Here is a 12,083-nt window from a genome sequence, read left to right as displayed (position 1 = left end):
AATAAAATATTTTCATTGAAGTGTATTTTGAAATTTGGTAGGATTTATAATGGATTAGTGTGGAAAGTCCTTCTGTATATGTGTTGCTTTTATTGGTTAATGAATAAAGAAGCTCCTTTCAGCAAATGGCTTAGCAGAATATAGCCAGAGAGTAGGGAGAGTCAAGGAGAAGCCATGAAGCCACCACTGGGGACAGACGTACTGAACCTTGACGATAAGACACAGCACTTGGCAATACACAGATTAATAGAAATGGATTAAATTAAGATGTAAGAGCCAGCTAGAAATATGCTTAAGTGATTGACTAAGCAATGATTTAATTAATACAGTTTCTATGTGGTTATTTCCAGGCTGAGCAGCTGGGAACAAAAAAGAGGCCTCTTTACAACAAATTGGTGTGCTAATGTGGCCAACTAAATCCACTTAAAACCTGAGAGAGTGCTACAGCTGAAAATGGCTAAACAGACCTCTGCCCCACCATGTTGGACTGGGCGGAGCCAAAAAGCAAAGCAGCCTTAGTCTTAGAAATGAGGCTTAGCTGCTTAACATTTTAAGAAGCAGTCCTGGACAGAAAATAAAACACAGTATGACCCATTTAGAGGTTTATTTTGTCTGAATCTGTCTTTATTGTGTAGCTGTTATCATTTTCTGACCAGGAGCACCTTTTTTTTTTTTTAATGCTAAGCAAGAACGCTAAGACCAACTCTGTGGCCCTGACTGTTTACTCTTCCCAGTCCAACAAGGTGGAGGCATGTTCACTGCCTCTGTGAGCTACGCTCACCACCCCAGCTCCAGGGATGCAACGGATCTGTGTTGCTATTAAGCAATATGTAACACACAACTCACAGAGTTCATTTAAGTGCTCCACAACAGGACCAGCACGAACCAGGAAGCCGGCTCTTAAAGGAGCTGCTAAAACTGAGTCAGGAAGCCTTCTCTTAAAGGAATCGTGCCTCTGCTTGCTTTTAGCAAACAGAGTCCACCTGAAAAAATGCTGCTACCAAGAAGTCGTGCTTGACTCTGTTCTTTTGTGTCTAGAATTCCTTCCAAACTCTCATGTTTTATGTGGATGTAGTTGCATATTGCATAGTACAAATTGGACGTTAGACACCAGTTTGTAAACAGAGGCTGCTCGTTTGTTTTCTGGCTGCCCACACCCGAATAATCACACAGAAACTATATTAATTACAATACTGTTTGATCGATGTCTCAGGCATATTTTTAGCTAGCTCTTCCATCTCAAATTAACCCAATTCTATCATTCTGTGTATCACCACAAGGCTGTGGCCTACCAGGCCTGGCTATATTCTGTTCTGCCATAGGTCAAAACAGCTTCATTCATTAACCAATAAAAGCAGCACATATACAGAAGGACTTCACACTTCACTCCCCAGATTCCACCCCTCCCTACCCACCAAAGTTTGTGTCCTTTTTTGTTTTTTTAAAACTCATCAATTCTAATTTGTGTTGTTCATAAACTTTTGTATGTCTGGCCTTCCACTGGAGTTTGCATAACCTGCCAGGGCTGCACCCGTAAAGGAAACTGACTCTCCCTCCCCAGCAGCTACCAGTTGCTAATGGCTCTTCATGCCTACCTGTCCTCTCCATTTTGGGATTTTTGTCTGGTCTGAGCTTGCTCAGGTCTTATGAAAGCTCTCATGCCTGCTGTGAGTTCACAGGCGAAGTGCCCTGCTGAGCCTGGAGACAGTTTCCATGTGTCATATACCACCCTGCTCTGTAGCTTTTCTGTTCCTTCTGAAAGGACTCCTGAGCCTTGGGAGGAGGGGGGTGGCAATCACCACCTCTTGAAAAAAGAAGTGAATTTGGTGAAGGTTGAGAGGTGCACTAATTAAGAATATATAAAAAAAAAGGTCACTAGGAGTCAATGTAACATTGTGGGCATTTATCAGAACAATGGCATTATGTTCTCCCCCAGGATCTGAGTAGCCACAGATTCTTAGGAGGCCTGGTATTGGTCCCCAGGTTTGGCTTTCAATTGATGGATGGACCTTAAATGCAATCAGAAAGCAGTTAGTTTATCCCCATGACATGGATGCCCTGTTGTACCAGTGGGCATGTCCTGTCAGGCCCACCATGACTGTGGATTTCAGGGTTTACGGCCAGATAAGATTTATGGTTACTTCTCCTTTGCTAGCATACATAGTGCCTCACAGGACCGTGAAAGCTAGCCATCCTGGAAGAAACTTCCAGATGTTTTTCCCAATCGGTTTCTTTACATTATGTGACTTAAGTAGGTGGTGTCTTTTCAGTAGGGTCTTACCATCAATTTCTGGATATTAAAAGAAAATTGGCAATGGCCTGGAATGTCTGAGGGTCTGTGGGACCCCAGTGGTCACCAGCTCCTGAAGTGGTGACCATTGTGAACATTGGGCCTTTCATTTGTTGGCCTGGTAAGGGCTTGTCACCTCCATTTACAGTCTTCTTATTTGTGTAAGGATATATTTTAAGAAGCTTCTACAGTAGTAGGCTTCCATGTGATTCTTTCAAAGGTCTATACGCGTCATTTCCCCTGTGCTCCTCTGCTCTTCTTTCTCATTAGCCTTCCTTTTCCATCCCTGTCTTTTACCTCTGCATCACTCCAGTCTCTACCTGCTCCCTTGAGAACTCCACCCATGGCCCTTACTAATTTCCTGGCCTCTGTAGATATTCCAGATGACACACGTCTAAAGAATCAGAGAAAACACGACACATCGTGTTTCGGGTCTGGGTTACCTCTCTCAGGATGATTGCTTCCAGCCTCATCCATTTACCTGAGGACTTCATAGTCTCCTTTTTATTAACAGCCGGATAATATTTTATTGTGTAATCATACTGCATTATACATAGATGTCCCGGCTGTTGAATAAATACTGGAGAACATGGATGAGGAAGTATATCTGTAGTAGGATACAGAGTCCTTCGGGTATAGAATGCTGTAGCTAGATAGCATGTGGTAGGTTCAATCCTAGATTTTTGAGAACCTTCCACACAGATTTCCATAGTGCTCACTTTGCGCTCCCGTGAACACACAAAAAAGTGCTCCTTTGCACTTTTGTGAAAAATGCCGGAACTTGACACAAGAGGGCAGCAAAGCTATTTGACATAACTTTTCTGCACGGTAACTTTTTTGCTGTTTTGATGCTATTTCAGAGCGTCATCCTACTTACGATTTTCTTCTGGCTTTCCATTTTTACTTTGGTGGTTTTCTGGCTAGCATGCTCCGGTGATACTGATTTACTGACTGCCCTTTGAATTGCAGTGTGCAGTTCTTGTGCTGAGACGAGCCCGAGTGGGGTCCTGTTAGCTAGATTCTTGTCAGCGTTGCGGTTCCTTACTCTGCAGTTTTCAAAACACAGCACTCTGGGGCGAAATGTGATGGTTCAGCAAGTCTTGGGTTACTGATACCCTGGCGCACGCCTGACACTGCAGCCTCCAGCTCCCCATCTGCCTGTTTCCACTGGTTCTCCCAGGGAAGAACTCATGGTGTTGTCTTTAAGTATCTGGCTCCATGGATCCTCAGGCTCTTAGGTTTCTCAGAACACTCAGGCAGCCGTGGTTTCAAGTTTGCCTCATAGAGACAAGGAAGGCAAAGATGGGGTTAGGAGGCAACATGTTTCTTGTCAGAAAAAGACTGGAGTAGGGACTGCATCACTGAAAGATTATGGGGACTGAAGGGCAGTTCCATCTGCCTGTGGGTTCCCTAGCAGGTGCTGTCCACAGGTGTGCTAGCACCCATGGGTTCCTACAGGTGCTGTCCACAGGTGTACTAGCACCCACGGGTTCCTACAGGTACTGTCCACAGGTGTGCTAGCGCCCATGGGTTCCCTACAGGTGCTATCCACAGGTGTGCTAGCGCCTGTGTAAACCAGCAGCCAAAGCAGCCATTGGCCAGACCAAGTGATGAGAGTATTTCCAATCTTCAGTGAAGTCTTCTATTTTCTCCCTTTGAAACTAAAAGAAAAGACTCTCTCTTTGTGTGTGTGTGTGGGGGGGGGGCTCAAACTCATAGAGATCTGCCTGCCTCTGCCTCCCAAGTGCTGGGATTAAAGGCATGTGCCTGGACACACAAAGTCAGAACTTCATCTTTAAGAAACATGAGATTTTAGAAAGGCCTTCTCTACAAGCCCCATCAATAGGCCTTTAGTGCAAGGTCGTCTGACACTGGGCTTGGTCCACCTGCCTCACAGCGAGAAACTGCGTCCCTTCCTCCTCGAGAAGAGGGAGTTGTGGCCTGTTGTGGTGCAGGCAGCCATTCTCCTTGTTCTCCCTTTATCCTGAATACTTAGGTCACGATGGAGCTGTGAGCACCGTCTGCTGGAGCCACGACAAGAGATGGCTGCTGTCTACAGGCCGGGACCGGACGCTGAGGGTGTGGTCAGTTCACAGGACAGAACTCATGCTGCTTTTGGTAATGTATCCATGAGCACATATGTCATGGCGGGTAGTGATGTCCCAAGCCGTGGACAGTCACAGCCGTCTGCCTCCCTGTAGGGAAGAGCAGCAATAGGTAGAATGAGGAGCTGTTTCACTACCAGAGAAACACGATGGTGGGACAGTTTCTTATACTCATCCACGTATGAAATGCATGCATACATAACACATGGGAACACACTCTTGGTGTGTATATGCACATTGACAAATACATTTCATATATATATATTTGCATTTGTAATGGTATGAAAATGCCGACAACACCCATAGTAAAACATGGATGGTTTTATGTTAGTTCAGCATTATACCACAGAGGCAATAATGACGGACAAGAGGACTTGCTGAAATGAACTATGTAAGGTTATTTGGAAATAGCATGGGGGAGAGACAGCATGAAAATCCCACCACTGAGATGGAGAGGAGGGTGCTGGGAAATTGCTTCTGCTCACCAGTCAGGACCTAGCCCAGAGGGGCTGACTTTTTGACTGTAGTGTTTAAACTGGGGTTTAGCTATAGTGTTTAAACTGGTGTTTAGCTATAGTGTTTAAACTGGGGTTTAGCTATAGTGTTTAAACTGGGGTTTAGCTATAGTGTTTAAACTGGGGTTTAGCTATAGTGTTTAAACTGGTGTTTAGCTATAGTGTTTAAACTGGGGTTTGACTATAGTGTTTAAACTGGTATTTGACTATAGTGTTTAAACTGGGGTTTGACTATAGTGTTTAAACTTAACAGTAGGTGAAAGTGATAGAAACTGTGCTTTGAAGCTTGACCTTTTCCAGGACTACTGACCCAAGGATGCAGTGCTCCCTGGTCATGCTGGGCTGCACATGCGCAGTTGGCCTGGATGCTAAGTTGTGGTGCTGTATGATCTGCTAGGCATTGAGTGCACTGTCAGCTGCCATAGTCAGATTCATCGCCTCACGAGTCACTCCTCTGGGGAGGTCAGAAGGGCAGAGGGGCTGGTCAAAGTCAGCACCCTTTAGGGAGTTCTCAGCAGCCCCAGAGGAAGGGGTGGGCTCTACTAGAGCTAGGCCTGACTTGCTATGAGACATAAAGTTGGTAGTAGACACCTAGAACCATGTTCCAAATCATGTTCTCAATTTCATCCTTGATACCCCATGTTTCGTTTACCCCCGTTCTCCCATTTTCTGAGCTGCTGTGATGAGACGTGTGTTCGGGGTGAGGACAGGAGTGTGAGGAGGGATTGGGGAGACCGCTACAGTGCACCCCAATGCTCACAGATGTCTGCTTCACAGGGTCCAGAGTCTTTCTCCAAGCCAATAACGTCCACACAGTTCTACTACATGGATGCCTTCATGCTGCTGTCTTCTGGCCCTGAACTTTGGCTCCTAAAGTACCACATTGACCTCTGCAGGGATGACATGCGGAGGTAGGTGGCCTCCTCCCTGCTTGTAGCCCTTTCTGACCCCGCCCTACCTCTTCATTCCTGGAGACACACACCTTAACATTTTATAAAAGAAGGAAGGCGGAAGTTCTGCGGTCTCTCATCGCATCCCGCTTTGCCTGAACCCTTTGGTCCGCTCATCTTTGCTCCCAGACATCACTTTGCCGCTCTACAGGAGCAGGCACTGGGTTGTCTTAGGTGGCGCTCTGAGCATGTCTCTGCCTCTGCCTCTGTAGCCCCTGTTCTTTAATTATCTTAAGAAAATAACTGTTGATGAATGGAAAGATGGATGCGAGGAGTGTGTGTATAACGTAGAAATGCTGGGAAACTTAATGCATAGTCGAACAGTGATACTCATATTCTGTAATTCAATACAAACATTCATATATTACTTAGAGGAATATCTAATAATGAGAATTTTTGATATTTAAAGTAAATTATTTTTCATAAATATGGGTTTATACTAAAATGTCTGGCAGAATATTCACCACTTACATAGTAAGAGGCATTTTGTTTTCCTTCTGTTTTTATCACCTTACACACATATTTGGCTTTCCTGATCAGGGGACTTGATGGGAGCACAGCCAACAGAGCATCCCGGCGAGTGACTTGCAGATGCCTGTTAGAATTCATACAATGTCTCAGATGTCGGCCACTGTAATTTTTCATAACATCTTTGTCATTATAGGCAGGACACACCATCTCATCACGGCAGGTATAAATGACGCAAGTCAGAGTGAGGAGCTCCTGTTTGAGCTCGTGTAGTGGGCTGAGCATGCGGTGTTGGACCCATCTTTCATTTTTCTGGTCCAGTGTGGAAACTAACCCAACCCACTCCTTTCATCCCTCTCACCCCAGCCCACCGAGCACATTTCCCTTCTCATCCACCACATCCCATCTTCCCATCCCATCTAACCCCCACCCATCTGTCAAGCCCACCCTATATCATCCATACCATCTGATCCCATTTTACCTACCCAATCCCATCCTACCTCCCCAATCCCATTTATCAAACCCCATCCTGTACCGTCCTTCCCCATCTGATCCCATCCCTCCATCCCAATCTACCCCACCCCATCCTATCTCCCCCCATCCTATCTCCCCCCACCCCATCCTATCCCACCCCATCCCACGCCATCCTATGCTACACCACCCCATTCCATCCTACCCATCCCATCCTATTCCACCTTGCCTCACCCTGTTTCACTCCAACTCATACCATCCCCAAACAGAAAGTACTGCCTGCTGTGATTGTCAGCTCCTGTCAGGAACACCAGAAGCTAAAGTAGGGTGATGTGGGTCCCAACAAGGACGTCCGTCATTGGTGAACTTCTCTTTGCCAGACATCTTTGAAGTCACCAGTACTTATATTTTCTGTGATCACTACTATGGCTTCTAGTCTAACCCAAATTTTACTTATGGTGTGAATGGACTTTTCCTTTTCTGTTTTTTTTTTCTTGACAGTATTTGCCTGATTGGGCAGACATAGGCTTAGAAATAACTAATCCAAAATACAGATGGTGGCAGTGAAGAGTAGGGGCCAGGGCTTCTAACGGACATGCTATTAATTCTGGAAGCTGATTGAGGACAAAAACTGGGCTATCTGCGTGGCCTTCTTTTGGGTTCTCTTTTCTTCTGCGCACCTCTGCCTGGCCACCTTTCAGGAGAGCCTTCTCTCACCCTATGTTTCCTAGTTTTAACACATTTTCCCAGACAAAGTGACTTCTTCCTCAGCCACCCTCCTGTGTAACTGAAGCACTGCTTCATCATGGCATCTGTGTGACCGTTCTGTACTGAAACATTTGTTCTCCAGCCTCCCTCGAGACTTGAGGCACTCCGCTTCTGTATGGTCACCTCTTTTGTGTCCCTTCAGGCCTGGGCCTGCTCCTGGAGTCTGTTGCTCTGAGGCCTGTTCCAGAGTTTCTCAGCTCGGATTCAGTGCTCTTCCAGGCAGCTCCCCCCACTACAGTTGGATAACACAAGTGTGTTCCTCATCTCGGACAGTGCAGCGTCTGCCCGGCCTGGCCTAGCTCCTCTTTGCCACCGGTCTGACCCTGTTAACATTCTCTTTGTCTTGTCCTTGCCAAACTGTGCTCGGGCTGGGCTGAGAATCCTTGCTGGGCTGGCCTACCAGTTATTTTCCTGAGGAAATTATTTCCATGGTTAAGATCGTGTGTCTATTAAAGCAACACCCGATGCTCATGTTACCCTTCTGAAGGGAGTGAGGACTAACATTTAGGATAAGATATCAACACTGTGTAACTGGGTGAGTACTTATAAGGGAATATCTAATTATTTTAGAATTAAGAGACAAACTTGCTTTCCCATAGTTAGGAGTGAGTTATTTTGGGCTTATAATATACTGTTATTTTCATGAGGCATTCTAGAGAAAAAAAACCACCCAGAATTTCTGATAGAAAATTGAATAAATTTCCCAAAGGAATATTGGCGTGTCTTATTCAATCGTTCCCTCAGTATTAAAACATATGACTAAGCAATAAAAATGCTTTATTTTCATTTTTATCCTTTTAAATGTAGAATGTTTAGTTGTAGTCAGAAGTAAAAACACTTCCCCTTTTCTTCCCCTCCCCCCTTTCTTCCAGGTATAAACCCAAAAGCAGGTATAAACCTGTTTTCAGGCTCCCGTTAACCAGTGGGGCAGACGTGACCACTCTGTCTGCAGTGAATGACTTTTATTCCCGTATCCTTCCTCCTTCCCAGTGGCTGTGCCTTGCACTAAGCATTGCTTTCTGGCAAAACCCTTTTTGGGCATTTGAAAAGCCTCAGGCATTCTGCTAGGCAAAAAGGACAGACAGATGCTTCTCCTTGTGGAACGTGGGATCTTGTGCAGCAATTGTAGGTGAAGTAGCCTTATCTTAATAATAGGAGGCACCTCCAAGGAAAGACAGTCTGGGTTATGACACAGCACGGTGAGTAATACATAGTCACCTAGTGCATTTTCGTAGTAAACTGACCCCTCTGCTGTGGACGTCCTTGTACACTGTCCCCTGCTGTGGACGTCCTTGTACACTGTACACTGTCCCCTGTCCCCTGCTGTGGACGTCCTTGTACACTGTCTCTGCTGTGGACGTCCTTGTACACTGTACACTGTCCCCTGCTGTGGACGTCCTTGTACACTGTCCCCTGCTGTGGACATCCTTGTACACTGTACACTGTCCTCTGCTGTGGACGTCCTTGTACACTGTACCCTGTCACCTGCTGTGGACGTCCTTGTACACTGTCACCTGCTGTGGACATGCTAGGATTACAGGCACTGGGCTGGCAAAACTCAGCAGATGGCTTTTGACAGGGCATGGTGTGAGTTCACAACTCGTGTTGGTGACTAGCCACATGGAGGGCTGTGTTCTGTGTCTTCATCGTCCCCTCACATATGTATGGCAGTTGCTGGTGTTTGTCCCCACTGTGTCTTGTGCCATGTGCTGTCGTCCTCACCGGGAGCTCTAACTGGTAGAGTTGCTCTGACTATTTTCTCTGGACCTTCAGAAATTCCTTACTAATTATCCATTTCTGAACCTTGTGAGGTCCCTTCTTTTTTTTTTTTTTTTTCTGAAGTGGGTTAGAACTGTGTGCCCATAGGTGAGATTGCCGAGATGATCCCTTGACTGAAACCCTGCAGACGTCGTACTCACAGCTGGCCGGGACCGGGCTGTGGAAGTTTTTGACCTCAATGTTGGCCGCAGCATTGCAGTGATACCCCAAGTCCATTCTCGGCCTGCCCATCAAATCTGTCAGAATAAAGTAAGTTTGTAGATAGTAGAACTATTAGAATTTTAATTCTAAGCTTAATGTATTTAAGAGTTACACATATATTATGATACAAATTTATAACTACTGCCAGGTCCAGTATGTGCTTTTTCTAATCATCAAATTATACTTTCTTCCTTTGCTACAGAATTCTTAAAGATTTATTTATTTTATATTATTTTTAAATTATGTGTGTATGTGTGTGTGTGTTCTTGGATGCAGAGATGTTAGATTGTCCTGAAGCTGGAGTTGGAGGGGCTTGTAGGCATGGGTGATTGGAGCCACACTCAGGTCCTCTCCAAGAGCAGTGCGTGGCCCACATCTCTAGCCCATACATGGACTGTTTGTTTTTTGTCTCTGATTAGTTGTGGATCCATGTAAGTATCTGTGACTGGCATGCATTCTCACTGAGGCTGGGTTAGGTCTGGGTGTGTCTGGGTTAGGTCTGGGTGTGTCTGGGTGTGTCTGGGTTAGGTCTGGGTGTGTCTGGGTGTGTCTGGGTGTGTCTGGGTTAGGTCTGGGTTAGGTCTGGTGTCTGTGCGATGGTGGGGAGGAGTGGCAGTCACGTCCGTTGCAGGCTGTGGTGGTCTCTGCACCACAGGTTCTCCTTGCACTGTTGGATACAGTTATCCTCTTTGAGATATTGTGGGTTTTAAAGCTGTCCTCAGATGTGTTGAAAGGCAGGGCTAATTGATAGTCTAACGGACCAAGTCCTCTCTTAGATAGGTTTCTATTGCTGTCATAAAATATCCTGACCAAAAGCAACTTGGAGAGAAAAGCATTTATTTCAGCTTGCAGTTTGTAGTCACATCCTGGAGGGGAACCAGGGCAGGAGCTCAAGAGAGAAACCGGGAGGCAGAAACTGAAGCATAAGCCATGGAGGAGTGCCGCGTACTGGCTTGCTTCCCCTTTCCCCGCTTACTTCCTTTTCTTTTCTTTTTTAAAGATTTATTTATTTATTATGTATACAGCCTTCAGTCTGCATGGATGTCTACAGGTCAGAAGAGGGCACCAGATCTCATTACAGATGGTTGTGAGCCACCATGTGGTTGCTGGGAATTGAACTCAGGACCTTTGGAAGAGCAGCCAGTGTGCTTAACCTCTGAGCCATCTCTCCAGCCCTCAGCTTACTTTCTTATACAACTCAGACAACCCCTGACGAGGGGTGGCACCACCCACGTGGCTGGGCCCTCCCACATTAATTGATAATCAAGAAAACGCCGCACAAACAATCTGATGGAGGTATTTTTTAATTGAGGTTCCTCTTCTCAGGTAATTCTAGTTTGTGCCAAATTTGATGAAACAAAACAAAACAACAATGAAGCAGTCCCAAAGTGACTCATTACCTAAAGGCCATCTAAGACTTGTAAGAAAAGCTGACTTTAAAAAGATGTGTGTATGTGTGTGATATATATGTATGTGTTTGTGTGTGAGTGTGTACCATGACACACATAAGGTCAGAGGAAGGCTTTGAGTGGCAGTTCTTGCCTTGAACCTTACTCAGTGAAGGGTCTCTCTGTTGTTTGTCCCTGGCTTGCAAGCTTCCAGGAGCTCTGACGCCCATTTTCCTGTAGGCGTGCTGAGATTCTAGCAGCTGTGACCACAGCCAGTTCACGGGCTCTAGAGAGCTGAACTCAGATAGTCAGGCTTTCAAGGCAAACTTTACCCTCTTGAGCTATTTCCCTGACTCTTATGTTTTTGTTTATTTTTTAATTAATTAATTAATTTATTTGGTAGGGTTTCTCTGTGGCTTTCCTGGAACTCACTCTATAGACCAGCCTGGCCTTGAACTCACAAGATCCACCTGCCTCTGCCTTCTAAGTGCTGGGATTAAAGGCGTGCTTAGTGAGCCAAGCTAGTAGGAGCATGGAAGACAGTGGTGCCTAGTGTGATTTGATGAACTGCGAGGGCCTGGCTCAAGAGATTTCAGGAGAAGAATAATATGTGGCAGAGAGATCATTTTTGTGAGAATTTCATGAAGAATGTGGCTGTTTTTTGCCCTTGACCAGAGATTCTGCCTGAGGCTGAAGTGGAGAGATTTGGGTTAATATTCCATCGGCAGAGGAAATCTCAAAACAGCCCAGCGTAGATTCTGTCATGTGGTTATTAACACTCATAGTTATAAGATTTATAATGAGAAGGAGCAAACTTAGCAAGGAAAAACACAAAATGAACAATTTGAGGAGAAAAGGGGCACCAGGAAGTGGGATGGAGCTAAGTCCTGTGTTCAAGGAGATAAGCTGATTAAGAACTGGAGTAAATTGATCCCGAATTTCCTGAGAAACCAAAACACTGATTTCCAAAGTGGTTGCACAAGATTGCATTCCCACCAGCAATGGATGAGGGTACCCCTTCCTCCACAGCCTCTCCAGCAAAGGCTATCATCGGTGCTTTTGATTTTAGCCATTCTGACAGGTGTAAGATGATATCTCAAAGTTGTTTTGATTTGCATTTCCCTGATTGCTAATGAGGTTGAGCATGA

The 12,083-nt window shown here is 45.5% G+C and overlaps 1 protein-coding gene across 1 annotated transcript in view; it reads left to right on the top strand.

Moving 5' to 3' along the window:
* Wdr27 (WD repeat domain 27) overlaps positions 1 to 12,083 on the top strand; it is an 83,615-nt gene that overhangs the window by 29,330 nt on the left and 42,202 nt on the right. The window contains exons 17-20 of the mRNA XM_050135945.1: positions 4,287 to 4,408; positions 5,688 to 5,821; positions 8,440 to 8,537; positions 9,474 to 9,595. Of these exons, the coding sequence (XP_049991902.1) occupies positions 4,287 to 4,408; positions 5,688 to 5,821; positions 8,440 to 8,537; positions 9,474 to 9,595 (476 nt within the window). The remainder of the gene's footprint in view (positions 1 to 4,286; positions 4,409 to 5,687; positions 5,822 to 8,439; positions 8,538 to 9,473; positions 9,596 to 12,083) is intronic.

The sequence above is a fragment of the Alexandromys fortis genome, unplaced genomic scaffold (assembly GCF_014885135.2).
Source record: "Alexandromys fortis isolate MF-2015 unplaced genomic scaffold, M_Fortis_MF-2015_v1.1 scaffold_23, whole genome shotgun sequence".
In the NCBI taxonomy this organism is placed as follows: Eukaryota; Metazoa; Chordata; class Mammalia; order Rodentia; family Cricetidae; genus Alexandromys; species Alexandromys fortis.
The sequence above is the reverse complement of the archived record's forward strand: the minus strand, read 5'-3'. Positions and strand labels throughout refer to the sequence as shown.